The sequence below is a fragment of the Sinocyclocheilus grahami genome, unplaced genomic scaffold (genome assembly GCF_001515645.1).
Source record: "Sinocyclocheilus grahami isolate Dianchi unplaced genomic scaffold, SAMN03320097.WGS_v1.1 scaffold661.1, whole genome shotgun sequence".
Classification (NCBI taxonomy): Eukaryota; Metazoa; Chordata; class Actinopteri; order Cypriniformes; family Cyprinidae; genus Sinocyclocheilus; species Sinocyclocheilus grahami.
Window position 1 is genome coordinate 53,345 of NW_015505840.1, and position 21,573 is coordinate 74,917.

The following is a 21,573-nucleotide window of genomic DNA, read 5'->3' on the forward strand; positions in this document are numbered from 1 at the left end:
ACAGTATAAAAAATATAACAAAAGATTAAATATAACAAAATATTCTGAAGTGAAATTAGGAAATGCTTGTGATCTGCAAGCACATCAAACATGATGGAAATGAAGGAAAGACACAAAAGACACATAATGTTGGGAATTTGTTTTATGTGTCACCAAAGTGCATCCCTGTATGTCCCGCTCAAATACAACATATAAGAGATATTATGATTCTCCAAAAACAAAAACTTTATTCATACAAACTTATTTCAGTCAACACACACTATTACTACAAAGTAAGTGCAAAATACTGCATCCCAGCACACATGACACGATGATACACTGTGTCTCTCTCTCAGTATCTGGTTGACATGACTGTGCATAACGTTTGTGTCCGTGGTTAAAACAAGATGTTCATTTTTTTCTCCACCATCTTGATTGATGCTTATAATGAAATTGTGGTGTGCGTCATGGCAGGCGTGGCTTACTGGTGTGTTGACTGCGCAGACTGAGAGCAAACGTGAGAGGTCACGGGCCTACGGCAGGGTGTGGCCAAGTAAAAAATCTCCAAAAAAAATCGCTAGTTTTATTTAAATATAGCTAAAATAGCTCCTTTTTTTGCGAAAAAAAAAAAAAAAGTCACAGCTGCAATGAGAAAGTAGCTAAATTTGGCGACAAAATCCCCAAATTGGCAACACTGGCACACACACCTCTGGAGCGACCAGACCGCACGCCCCTTTCCACTTCCGTCACTCACGCTTCCCCAGGCTCACCGGTGTTGCCAACTAAATGCTGATGGCTATTTATGTTCTTACTCAGGGTTTTTGAAAAGATATAGGCTAACATACCTGTTACTCCACGAGTTCGCTATTGTAATGGATGCCATGGCATGGGGTCATCATATCTCTTCTTAAAGACCCCAGTCTTCTTTGTCAGTAGTCAGATTGGGAATATTTGTTTTTTATCTGGTTCTTCATGGGCGGAAGAGGAGAATGAGCTGTTTCGGAATGAAAAAGCTTCTCTCCCATACATTGTGTCCGACTGGAATCGCCAATTTGTCAATATTCCAAGAAAGTGTGGACTTTGTCATCTAAATATTTAATAACCAATAAGGCAAAGGACCTTGTTTCTTACAGAGTACTTCATCTATTTTATCCAGTGAAGCTCTTAAAAAAAGATGTTTCCTGATGTTGACTCTTTGTGGTTATGAAGACGAATCCATTTCTCATCTCTTCGTGCACATGCAAGTTTGTTCTGGAAGTATTTCTGTACTTTTATACGGATATGTATACACACACACGCACACATATATACAGAGATGTTTTATTTGGTCATCACAACTTTGCAAAGATGTAAAGGACCAATGTTTTTTGACAAATTTATTTTCTAGCAAAATATTTTTTACACAAATGTACATTTCAAGGTGCTAAGCCATTCTTTTTTCTTTTTTGTAAAGAACTTAAATCCTACCTAGACACTCTCCTTACATCCATCTCTAAAGCCCTTGAAAACGTCTCACTGTGTCATTCTTTTAATATTTTCCTGATTTTGTAACTTGAATATTGAATTCTCAATTACCTTTGGCATTGGTTTTGTATGTTCTTAGCAATAAAAAAAAGTGTTGCAAAACTAATTTTCAGGGGAAGTTGCTAAAGGAAAGTACACAGACACATAAAGGGTAGCGATGGTCTAGCAGTCGTTGAGGAAACTCTCTCTCTCTCTCTCTCTCTCTCTCTCTCTCTCTCTCTCAGAGTATCAAGCTCTTTCACGCGACAGAGCATCAGCTCACCTGAAATCTTTCAGCGACTCTTATTGATTGTGCAGTTTAATTTAGATGTATGTTTAAACATCTCACTGAATCTTCTCGTTGTGTTAGTGTGAGAGAGATCAATGAAACGAATATTGGTCCTGATGCTGCTCGCGCTCGGGCTCTCCTGCGCGCACAGAGGTAAGACAACATCAACATATCTTCTCATAAACACAGGATATGATGCATTTATGAGACAAAGCGCTTTAAACTTAACAAAGCAGTGGGTAAAAAAATGAATTTGTGGTAGCTGAGAGGTGCGCTTCTTCTGAAATGACCTGTGCATTCAAATGTTCAGAATTTTGAAAACTTGCGGATCAAGATTTGATCCTAATTGTTTTAAATGAGGAGCTTTTATTGCTGTGTTGAGATTTAAGGTTGAATGTCAGATTTGAAAACGGTCTTTAATGAAACGCTAACTTATGATCAGGTGCTGGAAGAAAATTGATCACATATGATGATAAATGTGAGTTTTTGGGATACAATAGTTATTTTCTCTCCTCTTCTGTCACAATAAGTGTCATATGATGCTATTATCAAAGTTTGAGAGTAGTGGTTCGTTTTGTATCTGTCTTATGAGTGTAAGTGTAAAAAATATTTAATATAAACTGTATAATGCTTTCAATACGCAAAATATTGATAAATAATTGTTTTGGTAGCAAGTTAATTAGTTTTAGTGAATTCAATAAATTACTTCATTGCATACGCCTTCTTATAAAATACTGTGTAGACAACTGACTGAAGATATTGAGCTTACAATAATTTATCAATGCTCAGCTTTTCTCATCTTTTTTCTTGTCTTATATTGCTGTCCTGCCCTGTCCAGTGATGCATGTTCTTGTCTTTCTCTTTCCATTTTCAGTGTTTATCCATCCTGTGTTTCAGCTTTGCTTGTTTGTGCATTTCATGATTCACTTCACTAGCTCCAGACTCCTCAGGCTGTTTGTCCCTGTCACGGGAATAAACAAATCTCTCTCTCTCTCTTCTTCAGAAACATAAGATAGTAGTGTATGTCAAAATGTATTTTGCACAAAGTTAATTCAGCCTGGAATGATCATAAACATCTGGAAATTACAAAATAAACCACAACCAAATGTGCCAAGCTGTTATTAGTGTATCGGATCAGTGTCAGCAGATGCGGGATAGACTGGTATTGGTAGTTAGACACCTTTACCTTGTGCTTGCAGTTACTGTGACACACTGAGCAGCTGCTGAATTCAGGTCAGTCTATTGCGTTACGTTTCCAAGCAACAAAGGGCAATGCATTATAAGGAAGGGAAAGGAACCTATGTAGACCTTGGGTTTTCAAATCAATGATATTACGGACTTCTTTTACTTCATTGTTTATATAGCAAATAAAATATATTTCTTAGAAACACAAGAGTTCAGGTCTGGTGCAGTATAAATACAGTATATACTGAAAATATCTGTCTTTGCATGTTTGTTTTTTTTACTGGCAGAAACTACTGATTTATAAAGATGCACAATCATGTAGGCTCATTTTATGTGTGTTTGGTAACACTCTCATTTCCACCTGTTAAATTAACTTACACTCTAAAAAATGCTGGGTTAAAAAGGGACAAACCCAGCGATTGGGTTGTTTTGAACCAGCGGTTGGGTTGTTTTGAACCCACCCGCTGGTTCAAAACAAGCCAACCGCTGGGTCAAAACAAGCCAACCGCTGGGTCAAAACAAGCCAACCGCTGGGTCAAAACAAGCCAACCGCTGGGTCAAAACAAGCCAACCGCTGGGTCAAAACAAGCCAACCGCTGGGTCAAAACAAGCCAACCGCTGGGTCAAAACAAGCCAACCGCTGGGTCAAAACAAGCCAACCGCTGGGTCAAAACAAGCCAACCGCTGGGTCAAAACAAGCCAACCGCTGGGTCAAAACAAGCCAACCGCTGGGTCAAAACAAGCCAACCGCTGGGTCAAAACAAGCCAACCGCTGGGTCAAAACAAGCCAACCGCTGGGTCAAAACAAGCCAACCGCTGGGTCAAAACAAGCCAACCGCTGGGTCAAAACAAGCCAACCGCTGGGTCAAAACAAGCCAACCGCTGGGTCAAAACAAGCCAACCGCTGGGTCAAAACAAGCCAACCGCTGGGTCAAAACAAGCCAACCGCTGGGTCAAAACAAGCCAACCGCTGGGTCAAAACAAGCCAACCGCTGGGTCAAAACAAGCCAACCGCTGGGTCAAAACAAGCCAACCGCTGGGTCAAAACAAGCCAACCGCTGGGTCAAAACAAGCCAACCGCTGGGTCAAAACAAGCCAACCGCTGGGTCAAAACAAGCCAACCGCTGGGTCAAAACAAGCCAACCGCTGGGTCAAAACAAGCCAACCGCTGGGTCAAAACAAGCCAACCGCTGGGTCAAAACAAGCCAACCGCTGGGTCAAAACAAGCCAACCGCTGGGTCAAAACAAGCCAACCGCTGGGTCAAAACAAGCCAACCGCTGGGTCAAAACAAGCCAACCGCTGGGTCAAAACAAGCCAACCGCTGGGTCAAAACAAGCCAACCGCTGGGTCAAAACAAGCCAACCGCTGGGTCAAAACAAGCCAACCGCTGGGTCAAAACAAGCCAACCGCTGGGTCAAAACAAGCCAACCGCTGGGTCAAAACAAGCCAACCGCTGGGTCAAAACAAGCCAACCGCTGGGTCAAAACAAGCCAACCGCTGGGGCAAAACAACCCAACCGCTGGTTCAAAACAACCCAATCGCTGGGTTTGTCCCTTTTTAACCCAGCGCTGGGTTATATTTAACCCAGCATTTTTTAGAGTGTAGCTTCATCTAATGCTCACTTAAAGTTAACCTTTATTAAAAGCTACTAACTACTAAAGTAATCTTTAGCAAATCTCATCATGATCATCATGAAAGAAACATCCTTCTTATAGTTCATTATAATATTGTGATGTCTAAATTCCTTAGTGTTTAAAACTATCAGTGAAACACACATTTTAAACAATGGTAATGTTAGGTATTGTTTTAAATAAAAATGTTGCTACTGTTTGTTATCATATTATTGTACTATTTGTTTTTGTAATATTTTCAAATAATTAGACATGTTGACAGGTAACATGCAATTTTTAACATTCACATGGATATTTAAAGGTGAAATGTGGACAGAACTAAACAGAATTGCAAAAAATAATAACAAAAACAGCTCCAAAAAGCAATTATCGTGGTTTAGACACTTTAAGATATTTAAGTGTGTGCATAAAAAGATATCATGTATTATTCAGCAAACCTCTAAGCACTTAAAATAAAATTTTTTGCAACATTCTTTAAATTGAGCCTATATATAAGAGTGCCAAATGAAAATATCTCATCCCTTTCAAGAGTTATAGCCATTTAAAGAAAAGTGACCCATGCCAAGTTTGAATGATGATGAATCAACAGTTTAAAATTATAGTTGTTATGGGTCTATAACAAACAGTTCAGGAGTTATGGTCAAAAATGTCAATGTCATTTGGCCAATCGGGACGAATCCATGCCATTGTGTTCCCAAATTGATTTCACCAAGTTTCAAGTCTCTAGGCCTTACAGTTTTTAGAAAGTATTTTTTACAGAAAACACATCTTGTTTACACTGAAAGACTAGTTCTTTGGAAGATAGCAGTGCTTGAACTAGAATCAGGATGGTTGAACAGACCTCGTTAGGCTCCTGGGTTGTTGACTCTTGGGTTTGGTTTCGCTGAGGCTGCGTTCTACATACAGTTGATTAATGCGTTGAGCGTCTGAACCTCTGTGGGTTCTGACAGCCCTCTGATTGATTGTTCACCATGTATCATATATATTCCTTAGTGGAGTGAGTGTGTCATTATCATCATCATCATCATCATCATCATCACACAAAAGAAGCTCCATGTTCCTCCTCTCTCAAATGTGTGTGTGTGTTTGGCTGCTCATGGGAGGCCAACACCATATGTTCATCACTCATTTCTCCTTTAACTTTGTGTTCATGCATGCACACCTCTCCACACACCCCTCATGTAGGAAGTTCAGTGTGTGTTTTAGAGTTTAGGAGCTCTTACATCAGCACTATGGAAGTGTTACAGCAGTATTGCAGAGCATTCATCATGTTCCTCTATACAGAAGCTGCTTGGATTTTAAGACTGGACAGGATAGAGGAAAAGAAGAGATAAAGAAATAATATTATGCCAACAGTAATTATTATTATTTTATCCACCCATTCATTTTTCAAACTGATTATCCTCTATAGGGTCGCAGGGTAAATTATATCATATCATATCATATCATATCATATCATATCATATTATATTATATTTTATTTATTATATCATATTATCAATATTATATATTATATTGAACACAGAAAATTAAGTCAGAAATAAAGGTTGCAGGTCTTATAAGCACATATTTCCATATACTGTAAGTCAAAAAAACTTTCAGTCATTCACTTATTGTTGTATATTTGAGATTTTATTTTAGTTAAAGTTTTAGTAATTTTGTAGCTTAGTAGTTTTTGTTTTTATTTCAGTATTTAGTTATTTTAGTACATCATGGTTAGCATTTATTTTATTTTAAGAATGAAAATGTTTTTAATGGCTTTAAATTTAGTTTCAGTTTTAGTTTTAATTAACTTTAATAACTCTGGTTTGAGTACATCAAAGATTATTACATATTACAAAAAAAGTTTTTAAAAAGTAAAATAATTTTTTAGAATTCATTGTAAAATAATCAGTTTTAACTATTTGGAAATATAGTTTTTATTTGACAATATGCACACATTCATTCACTCTTAATCATATGCCTAATATGCTGAAAATGGCTCCTTTTTTCATGTCACAATCATTTATGACTACATGAATTGTGCAAATGAAGCTTTAAAATCAAAACAGCAAAATCTGACCAAAAAAAAAAAGAGTAGTTGCTTCACTTACTTCGCCCATTTAACATTTATATCATAGAATGGATGTCAAGTATTAAATGTTTGGCTTCTTACATTGCACTCTTTCACTGTCACAATGGAATTCACACTCGGTTTCTATGAACAGTTAACTTCAGCTTCTTTGATGTGATTTGACATCTCAAACATTTTGACATTGAAGAGCGCTTGGACATTAATATGTGCTGTTTTTGTCATCCTAACATCATACAGAGCAACGCATAATAGAGCACAACAGAGCACAACAGAGCAGCATCAAGAATATCAAATATTATGGTGGACAATTTTACCGAGTCTGATTATACTCTGTGATATACTGATATACTTTATGATATTGAAATTTATTTTTAAACAGCATCTTTTCCCATTGTAAATTCTCCATTCTAGCTTAATCCCACAGTTGTCAGAGTCACGGGCAGCATGGCATGTGTGTGTGTGTGTCCAGAGAGGCCACTAAACTCTGTCGTGTCTCATCTCCGATCCTCTCATCTCCAGTAATCTTTGCAGAATTAAGTTCAATTTAGTCCATTAGTGCAGCCTAATGGAAGCATCTGAGAGTTTAGAGTCACTTAATCAGGCATCTTCACATTATGAGCGTTTTTGGAGTCGATCTGGAAATCTCATAACTTTTCCACAAATCCTTACTCAGGGTTTCTGTGGGTCATAGCATTAAATGTTTCATGCACTGAAAAATGTATTTCTGTCATGACAACTCTCGGAGGGATTGGCATGGTAATGTACATGACAATGTTAATGTATTTGGTCTTGGCGGAATAGATCTGCTGCTGCTGCGGCAGAGCAAGTACCGAGACTTGCTACTGCCAATACATCCACAACATGCTGCTGTGAGCATGTAAGAAATATTACTGCTGCAAATATAACATACATGAAATAACCCCCATATATAGCATACATGAATCACCTCGTAGCAGATCTATACAAGTGGAGCTGGGGAAGGTGGAGGATTTCTGAAGCAAGCTGCAACTGCTACGGCAAGAACTAGTCATATATTTGAATGTTGAGCAGCGAGCTCATTGGCTACCGATACAGGAGAGAACCAATCAGCTGTGCCATGTGATAATGATGTCATTAGGTCAGATTAAGTTAGACCTATATGACTGCGACATCTAGAGTTTCATGCCAGAACTATGTATATCTTCCACAATGTTTTTGTCAAGTTTGCCAATACAAATACATACTAAACATTCTTACATCAAGATTAATTTACTTGAGATGCAAAATGAAGATATGCAGTCTTGTTTACTGAAAAACTGAGCAAAATTAAGTGAGTTTATGTTTAAAGCAAGCACAACTATTTGCCAGTGGGGTATGAAAAAACATGTCATCCCCATACAGACTAAGTTGATTTTTCTGTTGATCTCTTTGAGTCTGTTGATATTTGTTCTTGTTTTAATCACATACTTCTTTTTGATAATTTTCTCAGAGAACAAGACTTCTTACACTTCTTTTGATTCTCAAGTAAATGTATCTTGATTTAAGACTCTTTGGAAAAAAGACAAACATATTGAGGAAAACATAACTTTTTTGCAGGTACAGTAAAATATTCCCATAGTCTAGTGGTTGGGAACAAGTATTCAAGGCTTAAGCCTTAAGCTAATATTTTGTCAAATGAATTAAAGGTAATGGAGATTGTATTTTTTTGGAAATTGCACTTTTAAACTTTGAAGTGTTGCTAACACAACTTATTGTGTTATTTTGAGAACATGAATGAATTGTGTTCCCTTCAATTTATTCCTTAAATTTTCTTTACTTGGTCTTAAAAAGTTATTTAAAAGTCTTACATTTACCTTCATAAAACCTGCAGAAACCCTGTTGTTCCTGACAGTATCTAACAAACAAGTATATCTACATCTTTATTCTTTCCCTTACATATAATACAACAAATATTTCTGCTGAATATACACACTTGAAACTGTCACACAACCTCAATCATATCTGCACAGACCAAAACAACTTTGATTTTCATAACTCACTAAAAAATATTATATTTTATTTATTTCCAGTAACCTATTTCTGTCATTCCCTCTGTGCTCTGGGCTCATTTCCCTCCATAAGTGATGAGATGAAAGGAACCAGTTTGGCTCTAAATGCACAAGACTGTAAAGGAGCCATTCTGGCTCTGTGCTTCCACAGCACCTCTGAATCACAGATACAATAAAGCTGCAGGGGAGCAGTCGCACTCCTTCAATGCCCACTGCACTGCTGCTGTGGGAAATGCTGATCATCACGAGCACTGTGGCTGGGAGTGAAGCCGCAAGCCTTGTTTACTAGTACTACTGCTAACTGGCCTCATGCTGAGGAAACCTTCAGCCAGAAATATGCTGTTAATGCCATATCTCATGAAGCAGACCTTTATGCTATAGAAATAAAAGACACTGAAGCAGAACTTTCCATCAGAAAATCACTTTTAGGTCACTGACACACACACAGTGAGCAAACGGCTATATCATCTATCACAGGATCCACCATTATCACCGTACTATATAGCATTTTAGGGCTGGGTGTCGATACAGATTTATTAATTTCATTTTATCCCAATTCTGATTAATCTGGGCAAATTTTGTAATATTTATTATTTTTTTATTACTTTTTTTTTTTTTTACAGATAATGATAAATGGTAAATTAAATTATTTGGTGCAATGGTAAATTAAATTGGTAAATTACACACATATATATATATTATATATATATATATATATATATATATATATATATATATATATATATATATATACATACATACATACATATATTGTGTATATATTGTGTATATATATATATATATGTATGTATATATAATGTATGTATGTATATATACAGTATATATATATGTATATATGTATGTATATATGTATATACCATGTGAACCAACTGAAGTAAACTTATTTTTATAAAACTGTGATATATTAATATATTATTAAATATATGATATATTACAACTATGAAAGGGGGGGGGAAGTGAATTTTTTTATTTTTTTAAATAACAAAAATAGTAACCTTAAAAATTCCATCTAAATCAGTGAAGTTTTACGTGTTTTCTTGTCATTATTTTGCGGTACACAGCGGTTTTTTTAAAAACTGGATTCAATCCAGATTACTCTCTATAAAATATGACTTATTTTTCCGTGGAGTTGTAGATTTGGCAGAAGATTCATCCCTGCAGGTGCGACACTGCTAAAAAGCCATGTGGGAAACACCCCGATATCGGGATTTTACAAATCAGTATCAAACTGGTTGAAATAAAAATTGCGTTTAATTGGGAAAATAATATTTTTGACTTTTTCTTGTTGCTATTTTTTTAGCTACATTAAAACTAAATTCTTGCTAGAAATACCCATTTTACAAAACACAATGGCATTGGTAAGAAGAGAAAGCAGATGAGAAGAGGAGAGAGCATGCATTTGGGAGGGAGATTGCACACTCGGGATGTAGGAAAACCTGTAACAGCTGCCAGCGGATTAAAACAGCTTTGAGACAGATTAACACTTTATTTCCTCTGTTGTGTACGTGAGAAAAAGCCACTCTTTCGGTTGGCTCTGCAAGCTCTTTGATTGACCCAGAATGAGAATCTGTTACTGTGTTGTTTTAGTGCATTTGTAATAGTTTTAATAAATATGTTTTCCTCTCTGCAGGGTATAAAGTGGACTGCTGTATTTATCAGTCAATGAAAGTCCTTGTTTTCCATGTCTTTCAAACAGAAGTCGATTTTTAGTGATTTGGCCTCCGTTCAATCTCACGCTCTCCATTTCCCTCATCTTTCTTTCTGTCCTCCATTCTCTTTCTCCTGTGCTTCTCTCAGCTTTAGTTGGTCTCTCTGGGACATAAAACAAGTAAATGATATGGCCCTGACCTTTAGAGGGCATGCTTTATTTCTTATAAGACGAAAAATTGTGGATGAGAGAAGAAGAAAGTGAGAGCAGATCAGCTGCGCATGTGGGTTGACCTTTCCAAGGTGTAATTCACAAGAGACCATAAATTAATTACAAATGATTGTATATTTTCATTTGCCAGGTTTCTCTATTCTCTTCAGTGTCTGGTTAGAAATCAAACAATATAGTTTGTATGTAGTCTTAAAGATCAAAAGATGTCAATTAACGTCTTTGATAGATCTCATATACAGTCTTTTTTTTTTTATTAATCAACATTATTCATTGTAAAACTTAAAGAATTGTTGGCTGCTGTAAGCTGCCAGCTCATTTTTAAATGGTTGGTTGTAAAACGCATTAACCGCACATCCATGTCATTTGAACATGAATTTTCTCCACAAGTGCCTACAGAGTGTTGAGGATTTGAAAAACTGCTGCATTTAAAGACAGATTGACTAAAGAACAATCCATAAAGTTACTGGTTGTAGCCAGGGCTGGACTGGGACAAAAAAAATCGGCCCTGGCATTTTTTGGTCCAGGCGGCCCACCACCACTTCTATATATATATATATATGTATATGATCTACCAGTCAAAAGTTTTTGAACAGTAAGATCTTTAATGTTTTATAAAGAAGTCTCTTCTGCTCACCATGCCTGCATTTATTTGATCCAAAATACAGCAAAAGCAGTAATATTGTGAAATATTTTTACTATTTAAAATAACTGTTTTCTATTTGAATATATTTTAAAATGTAATTTAATCTTGTGATCAAAGCTTGAATTTTTCTTCAGTGTCACATGATCCTGCAGAAATCATTCTAATATGCTGATTTGCTGCTCAATAAAACATGTATTACTATGTTGAAAACAGTAGATTTTTTCAGGTTTCTTTGATGAATAGAAAGTTCAGAAGAACGGCATTTATTTGAAATAGAAATATTTTGTAACATTATAAATGTCTTTATCATCATTTTTGATCAATTTAAAGCATCCTTGCTAAAAGTATTAATTTCCATAATTTCTTCAACCCCCCAAAAAATAATAAAAAATAAATATACTGACGCCAAGCTTTTGAATGGTATAGTGTATAATGTTATGAAAGCTTTTTATGTCAGATGAATGCTGATCTTTGGATCTTTCTATTAATCAAATAATCCTGAAAAAATTTACTCAACTGTTTTCAAAATTTGAAAATAATAATAATAATAATCAGAAATGTTTTTTTTGAGCAGCAAATCAGTATATTAGAATGATTTCTGAAGGATCATGTGACACTGAAGACTGGAGTGATGATGCTGAAAATTCAGCTTTGATAAAAGGAATAAATTATATTTTAAAATATATTCAAATAGAAAGCAGTTATTTAATTTATATATATATATATATATATATATATATATATATATATATATATATATATATATTTTTTTTTTTTACATTACATTAAATTTCTGTCCCATTTCTGTCCCCCTTACTTCTGAAATGATGGCCACGCCCCTGCCTCTATGAACACACTTGACTTGACTTGGCCAAAAAAATCGCGGGGGACGAATTTACATTATATTAAAAAGTGTTTTCGTATTCTACACTCATGGCACGCACACACGTTAGGATAGGTTAGATGCCTGCCTCCGCTGCGAGTCCCTATCAAGCACTTTACAGATTCAACTACTCTCTTCTTCTCCTCCTGCCTGGCTCTTTGGCCCGCATCATCTCTCGCAGAGCAAGCCTGTTCTTGATAATGCTGCTGTGAAAACGTGGGGAAAGCCGACGAGGAAGAGGTTGGGGTGAAGCGATCTTTATATAGGCGGAACAAAATACTTCATCGCTCTGTCTATAGCGCATTGTGATTGGATGGTTTACGCTGTCAATACAGGAGACAAACCAAAGGGCCACTGGCTGCTCGCTGTCCATGCGTGACGGCCCTTGGCAAAAAAAACAAAAACATTCTGTCGGCCCACCGGGAAATGCCCGGTATGCCCGATTACCAGTCCAGCCCTGGTTGTAGCCCTAAAGGTAATGATACACTGGGCAACTTTTTGAGCAATGTTGCCTTCAACGGGCAACCAGGTGAGACACAGGGCCCACGACCGATCTAAAGTATCCAGATAGAAATTTGTTGCCCATTCTCAATGGTAAAGTCCCCAAGCAACATCGCTTGGCAATGTTGCCCAGCCAAATCCAAAAAGGTTGCCCCGTGTATCATCACCTTTAGGTCATACAACACCTTAACATTGTTGTGTGATGCTTACAACAACCTGTGTAACTCCTTAAATAAACACTGAAGAAAATCTGGCTTGCATTCTTTCCTTCTTTCATTTTTGATTAAGAAAGAAAAGTCCAGTCAGCCTGATCAAGCACGGTGCAAAGGTTGACAGTGAATGTAGAAGAAACAGGCCTGGAAACTATTTCATGCATTGATTGAGATGGAAGCGCAACTGAGATAGCCAACTGTTTTAAACAGATTAAAAAAGATTAAAGTACACTTAAAAAAATAAAGGTTCCAACAGGGGGGTTTCGCAGCATTTCTACTATTGAGTGGCATTCATGTCAGTGTGCATTGACCGAACAGTATTCTGAGAATCATGCCTTTGTGAACATTACAGAGGGTGCAGTCTTGTGTTTAGAGATGCAGAAGTATTTCAAAACAGATTCTCAATGGTTTGATTTCAAAGTAGATCTTATCTCTCTCTTCCTCTTTCTAAGTGAATAAGCACAAGCCGTGGATCGAGAGCTCATACCACGGCGTCATCACAGAAAACACAGATGTGGTTCTGTTGGATCCTCCTTTAGTGGCTCTGGATAAAGACGCACCAGTTCCATATGCAGGTAAGAAAGCAAGAAAGAAAGCGCTTTATAGGCTACTGGGTTTGTAGTACAGCGCTGCACACACAGCTCCTGTTCCTGAGGCAGTCTCAGCTGATGAGTGTGTTTGTGTACTCCATCTGTTCTTTCTGATTATTAGATGCTTTATGCTTTTCCAGATCCCCTGCTGGTTGCCAGATCACACTGCCAATGTATCAGATACTCCAGCTGAACTATATTTCTCTGATACACTTAAACTGAGTCACTATCTATCTATCTATCACCTGTTGTTCTACCCATCTATCTATTGTAAAACCATTCAATTTGTCTTTATAAACTTTGCTTCAAAGAAAAATACAGTCAGTCATATATTAATTTCTTTGAATTTTAATGCATTTCATTACATACAAATTTGAATTGCAATTCTGCATCCTGTTTACTAATTCACTTCAATTGAAAATGCCTCTCAGAATGGCACACAACCCTGGAATCAATATAAACTTGCAATTCTAAAGCATCTCGAAACAATTTAAAAAGATTCAGGTGGAATTAATTTAAAAATAACAATTGACATAGTTCAAAAAGGAAGTCTTTCTTTTTACTCTCCCTCTAGCACTTTTTCTTTTCATTTTTCCATCTCTGATGATTTAGTGCCACTGGTGGTTTTCGTTTTCTCTCCGTAAAATACTATCAGATTTAACAATCTCTTCTCTCTCTTATTCCTCCTAAATAAATGAGTTCTTTGGGGAATGTTAGTGGAGTTTTTACTCGCAGAAATCTAGTCAGACAGCTGCTGCTAAAAGAGACCCAACACTTCAGAAAGACACTGAGATCCATGACATCTAACACACACACACACACACACGTTTTGTCTGTTCCCATCTTCCCCAACATACAGTATCCTTTCATGTGATTTACTGCCACATGTGACCTTTACACAAACAACCCTGACTGTATTCTGACAAGGAAATTAATTAACTAGTGTACATAATGCATTCCCTTGAGAGAGACGGAGAGGAGAGGAAGAAAGAAAGGGGTTCTAGGTTATAGTCTGATAAATTAAAAATATATAAAAAAATTATTAATATTATACAATTATTTATTATTAATGATACATATTAAATTTTAATATTTATAAATGTATAATATTTCATATTATATATGTAGGTAGGTAGGTAGGTAGGTAGATAGATAGATAGATAGATAGATAGATAGATAGATAGATAGATAGATAGATAGATAGATAGATAGATAGATAGATAGATAGATAGATAGATAGATAGATAGATAGATAGATAGATAATAGCACTTCTACTTCACACTAAACTAAGAAAATATTATCCATGCATGTAAAAGCACAGATCTGATTGAATTAAGTTTGTGTTTGACACTCAAAATGTCTTCAATGTGTGTTACAGGTAATGTACCTATAAAATGTAATTAAATATAAAGTGTGATTAATGGTTCTCCAGCAACCAACGATGAAGTGTAATTAATTAAGAGGGCGTAATTTATGTTGAAGCGAGATTGAGTTTGTTAAGAGGGTAATTGCTGGCAGGTTACAAACCAACATGCTGAATAATTGATGGGTGTAATGCTCCAGTCATGTGAGCTGAACGCTGTAACGGAGCAGCGGTTTATAGAGAGCTGACTGATGAAAATAGCCAGGCTGCTGTGAATGCTAGATCAAACGCAAGATTTATCATGTAGTTGCTAAACAATGCTTTGATAGGTTTTAATCATAAACACTTTAAAGAACTTTACCTCAAAGTACAAAGAACAGTCGACGGTATATGAACCAAAGGCAGAGCTTGTTATGGTTATAACGGAGGATAAATCCAGTTATTCTGACTAGATGAAAGTTATGTATTCCATCTGAAATGTCTCTTAACCACTTTAAGGCACCAGGATCTGAAATTAACATTTAAGTGCCAAATGCTAGAAAAATGTGGTTTCAGATCAATAATAAACCATTTGCCAGTGGGTGGCCACAATGGGAACTGTTTTAGTGACAGGTGCAATATGTATTTTTAAATTTAAAAATATTACAAAATAATTTATATTATAATATATAAATATATTTATATTATATATATATATATACATTCATATATAAAATAATAATATATTCATATATATTTTTAAAATAAAACAATAGACCATTTGCCAGTGAATGGGCACAAAGGGGACTGGATGTTTTTGTGATGGGTGCAATATGCACGGAAATGAAAATCTTTACATTTAATTAAAATTATAAAATTATATTTTATTATAATAACTATTATAGTTTATATTACATTATTCTCTCTCTATATATAACATTACTGTAAATATTTTATATTTATAAAAAGCACTGTTTCTTCTTTATGTTCCGTTACTGTATTTATAGTTTATAGGATAGTTGTTCTGTCTGAAAGGAGAACAGGAGATGGAGGAAACCTCACATGCTGTTTTGTTTCAAATCAGAAGCGACAAGAGACTGAAGGGGAATAAGTGATTGAACTGAAAGAAAGCATGAGTGACAGAGGGAAGGAGAGAAAGCATGTCAAAGCTCGCTAGGCACTTGAATGATAAAAGACAGCATTCAGGAATGTGTGCGTGTGTGTGAGGGGTCACTGCGAGTGCAGACGTATACGACTCCCTCAAGGCCTATACGACGCTCTGTCTCTAAGAGGGACAGTAACAGAGTATAAATCACAGCTGCTGGGAGTCTCCAGCCTACGGCGGCCTGTAAACTTTGATCAAACACATGGCATTAAATGACACACTGGCTGTGTCCCAATAACATACAGAGGTTTCAGTTTCAGTGTTCAATGTCTGTGTAGCCATGCGTTTGTAACAAGTGGCCCCGTTGCCGAGACTACGCCACCCCGAAATACCGGGGAAAATAACCCAAATAAGGACATGCAAATACGTTCCACATGAAAAGAGCAAGAGGCGTGAATCTCCGTATGAACAATCTTTTTTTAAAGCTAAAAGAATGGGCTAATATTAATTTAAAACCCACAGCACTGACATAGGTTCAAAAGAAGACAACAGAAAACATCCAAATAATAATGCTGTAGAAAGCGGAGTCTTCCTATATGAGAAGCGGGTGAATGTAACAGCACCAGGTACGCAAAAGAGAAAATCACACCAACCCGTATCACACGCACAAGACTCACTGCAAATAGTAACAGCAATAGTGACACACAAAAGTGTTAAATAATGTCCGTGGTGCTGTCAAAACCCAGCCCGCTCCCGGAAGCACTCCACTCCTACAAGCAAAGGAAAAGAGAACATCACATTAAAAATAAACCACAAATTGAATGTCCATGTTCACAACAAAAGAAAACAATCAACTTTTGAAAAAGAATTCACAAAGTAAGAGAAACCAATTTCAAATCACTCAAAACAATGCCAAACAGAAAACAAATAAACCAACAAACATCAAGCCCACTTGAATACTAGATATGGACGTAATTAAACTCCCAAAAGCAGCAGCGTGGCTCGAACAATGCAGAATAGGGAACGAGCTGCATTAATTACCGCTCCCGCTCAACCTATTCCAAAACACACACACAGCACAATTACAATAAAACATGCAAGGTTATTTAGCTATTAGAGCAATTTACCTACCTGTTGATACGATGGTGTAATGCTCATGACAACAGACTTAAGAATCATACAACAACCTCTTTAAAGGCTCCTCTTTAAAAGGTGACCGTGACAACAGCTGGTGCTACGACCTGGGCTACGTTACACTGCGAGGCCACAATCAATGGGGGCCGTGAAGGCACACCGCACTGAAACACAAAAACTCTTATTAAGCTGAACACAATTTCCCCCAGCTTCCCATACGTCATTGCTTACCTGAGAGCAAACAACGCACGCACCCAGTATATCTCAGCAGCCTAACAACACACATGGAAGGCCATAACAGGAGGGAAGGGGCGGCTTTCAACCATGACGCACTCCAAGAGGCAGAACCAACCAACTTATATACCCTAACCTGGCAGTCGCTCATTGGCCACCTAATTAATGGTGACATTTTGACAACCTCACTACACGTTCATTTAGGCATAAAAGTGTCATTTGCTGACAATGTCTTACAATTATGTGCATGCAATTCAGCAGCAGGCAAAAAAAGTAATGGTGTCAAAATTAAATTAATTAATTTTTTTCATGAAATAATACATATTGTAGTTATTTAATGTTTTTTTGGTTATCTCAAAAGCTCAGTTGAACTATATCATTAGATGTGATGTTATGGTTCCTGTCTGAAACCTCATTATAGGTGGCTTTAAATTCAATAAAGCTTTATGAACTTTGATAACACTCACACAAACACATAAATGACATTTAAAAATATACCTACAAAAAAAAAAATGGACACAAAAAAATACTATTCTGCTAATAGCATTTTGGATGAAACAGTTTTTTTTTCACACTCTTTTAAACCATACAAAAAAAATTGTCGAACTGGGCATCACGGCAGCAGTTTCATGCTTACACAGCTTTGAAGATTATGGAAACTATGTTATTGATTGCTTTAAAAGCATATGTATGGAGCCAAATCGGCCTCAAAAATAATACATTTATAAAACAAAATTCATAAATGCACAGCACAATTTACGGTGTCAAAATTAAATTAATACATTTTTTAAAATTGTAGTTATTTAATGTTTTTTTGGTTATCTCAAAAGCTCAGTTGAACTATATCATTAGATGTGATGTTATGGTTCCTGTCTGAAACCTCATTATAGGTGGCTTTAAATTCAATAAAGCTTTATGAACTTTGATAACACTCACACAAACACATAAATGACATTTAAAAATATACCTACAAAAAAAAAAATGGACACAAAAAAAAACTATTCTGCTAATAGCATTTTGGATGAAACTGTTTTTTTTTTTTCACACTCTTTTAAACCATACAAAAAAATTGTCGAACTGGGCATCACGGCAGCAGTTTCATGCTTACACAGCTTTGAAGATTATAGGAACATCCTCCAAAAAAAGATATTTATGAATCTTAACCTGCCAGGAAGGTCTCAAAAATACCGCACACAAATTCAAAGCAGTCCACGCATGTGTGATGATTTGCAAATGCAGATTCAACGATCCATAAATACATGTAAAATCATTCATAAATGTGTGATGGAAATTAATTCAAGAACTTGATATATACATATTTGTGTAAACATTTTAAATTTATTTAGGTAAGATGCTTTTGTGTGAGCATTTGGGGAAATATTTATGCTTTTACTTCTGTATTTATGAATTGTGTTTTGAATTTGCGAATCGGATTTTGTAAATGTAAATTGTGCTGTGCATTTATGAATTTTGTTTTATAAATTTATTATTTTTGAGGCCGATCTGGCTCCATACATATGCACCATAATTACACCTTAAAAACGAAACAAAGCTCCAAATGTAAATTCGTAAGTGGGTCACGGGTCAGTATTGATTAAAAAAATGATAAATGCAGATAATAACAAGCAACTAAAGCTAATAATCATGCATAGCAAAGTAAAGAGTCATTTGTTGTTGAGGTCAAAGTTCATGTGTTCTGTCGAACTCAAAAACTCATCATTCACTTAGTAGAAGCCAGTTAAATTAGAAAGATGGCAACATATAAAATGAAATACTCTAAACCTCGATAAAAATAAAGAGAACATCAAAAGGTTAAATTGTGTGTGTATATTACACACACACACACACACACACAAGGATATATTACTAATTAGTTTGCATTGTGCCGTGAATTATTGATTGCAGAGAGAGACGTTTAGAAACCAATATTCAGTCCAGTTGTCCTTTTCAGCATTTTTACATGAATTATTTAGCATATTGTTACAGTATATGCAGCTCAATATTAATATATTTAAATAATAAAACCCCCATTATTTTGAATTATATAAAATGTACAAAAAATATAGTCTTTTCTGAAGTGAAAACGGTTGAGAGACACTGGTTTAAAGAATATGGTGAGAGAAGAAACAGGAAGACCGGAGGAAAAGATACACTGTAAAAAGTAATGACGCTCAATAGGCCAGCTGACATCTCTTCTTCATCATAGTCCTAGAAACAAGAATACAATATACCCTGAGCTACCCCTCTGTCAAGCTCCTGAAGTTTGCAGATGACACCACACTCATCGGCCTCATTCAGGACGGTGACGAGTCTGCTTACAGACAGGAGGTCGAGCAGCTGGCTGTCTGGTGCAGTCTCAACAACCTGGCGCTCAACACGCTAAAAACTGTGGAGATGACCGTGGACTTCAGGAGAAACCCCTCTGCACTCCCCCCACTCACCATCATGGACAGCACTGTGACTGCAGTGGAGTCATTCAGGTTCCTGGGCACCACAATCTCTCAGGACCTGAAGTGGGACACTCACATTGACTCCATTGTGAAAAAGGCCCAGCAGAGGTTGTACTTCCTTCGCCAGCTGAGGAAGTTCAACCTGCCACAGGAGCTGCTGAAACAGTTCTACTCCGCCATTATTGAATATGTCCTCTGCACTTCAATAACTGTCTGGTTCAGCTCAGCTACCAAATCTGACCTCAGAAGACTTCATCAATCTGAGAATGCTCTCGTGAACGATGTCCTTTCTTTCTTTCTGGGTCTTGAACGTGGTAGTTGTGTTGCTGTCTATGCAGAAAGCTCTTGGATTTCATCAGAAATATCTTAAATTGTGTTCCGAAAATGAACAAAGGTCTTATAGGTTTGGAACGACATGAGGGTGAGTAATTAATGACAGAATTTTCATTTTTGACTGAACTAACCCTTTAAGTATTTTTTTCTCTTGGAGAAACATGGAATTGGAGATTTTTCATATTCCATAGCTTCCATATTTTAATAAGTTTTTCAGCAGTTGAGCTCTCTTTTCACTCAATAAACAAGTAGAACTTCCACTTCCACTGCATGAGTTTAAGTCCCCAAAAAAAGAGCACATAGAATATGACAAGAAAATGGTTATAATTAGTGCTGGGCATTGACGCACATTTAAAAACTATTTTAAATGAATGGTTTAAACTATTTTAAATGAAGTTTCTACTCCAAATAATTTTCTGAAATATAAACATTTAAACAGTGGTTGTGATGATAACTTGTTTTCATGACATTTGTTCAAACATTAAATGCTGAAAAACGGATTACATAAGACATGATAAATTTCATTAAGTTGTACTGTATCGCTCAACATACTTTATGATGCTTACTCACGTTTATTTCATGTTATAACTAGCAGTAAAGAGGAAGATCGATGCTTGTAATCTAGCTTGTAAACCACTGGCTAGCTAGTACGCTAACTGACGGTTACAGTAATGCTCGTCAGTAAAAACTAATAAAATCTGCCTTTTCTTTTCCTCAAAAACGATAGCACACACTGTGACAATATAGTTTATAAGTAGATCACCAAAAACTTACCTAATCTTGCGGCCACATTTCAAACACGATCTGACTCTGAAGTTCAGTTCGTTGTTTTCTTCTGGTGATGTTTTGTTTAAACCAACCTTCCGCCACCTATTGGTGCACTTCCGCCACCTACTGGTCTAGAGTTATTAGGGCACATAGTGGGATTTAATCCAACAAACTAGATGCTCTTAAGTACTGTTTACTAAAGTTGTTTAGTTTAACTATTGCATCCACCTGAAATTTCAGATGACACAGTGTAATTAAGTAAATTCAACAAATTTTTAAAAATCAGTTATGTTTACTCGCTTTTCTTAAGTAAATTCAGTGATTACTTTTTACAGTGCATGAGCTGGAATTCTATTGTTCAAGGGGCTTCTCTCTCTCTCTGAGCTTTGTGTTCAGCTGACAGCTTATTGGAAATACTAGAGAGCATGTCCATCACAGATATACAGTGTGTGTGTGTGTGTGTGTGTGTGTGTGTGTGTGCCTGTTTATGTGGTTTATGAGGACACAAATTTGTATAATAACATGGGTATGACATAGGTATTACAACGAGAAGGTGATTTATGAGGACATTTTCAGTGTCCCCGTAATTCAAAAGGCTTATAAATAATTCAGAATGAGTTTTTTTGAAAATCTGAAATTGCACAAAGTTTCCTGTAAGGGGTAGGTTTAGGGGTAGGGTTGGTGTAGGACAATAGAATATACGGTCTGTACAGTATAAAAACCATTACGCCTATGGAGAGTCCCCATAAACCATAAAAACAAACCTGTGCGTGTGTGTGTGTGTGAAT

The 21,573-nt window shown here is 36.3% G+C and overlaps 1 protein-coding gene across 1 annotated transcript in view; it reads left to right on the top strand.

Moving 5' to 3' along the window:
* The first annotated feature begins 1,742 nt into the window (after positions 1-1,742).
* The window catches only part of LOC107558801 (calsyntenin-2-like), a 56,608-nt gene continuing 36,777 nt past the window's right edge, over positions 1,743-21,573 (top strand). The window contains exons 1-2 of the mRNA XM_016242490.1: positions 1,743-1,924; positions 13,281-13,403. Coding sequence (XP_016097976.1) covers positions 1,867-1,924; positions 13,281-13,403 — 181 coding nt within the window. The 5' untranslated portion in view covers positions 1,743-1,866. The remainder of the gene's footprint in view (positions 1,925-13,280; positions 13,404-21,573) is intronic.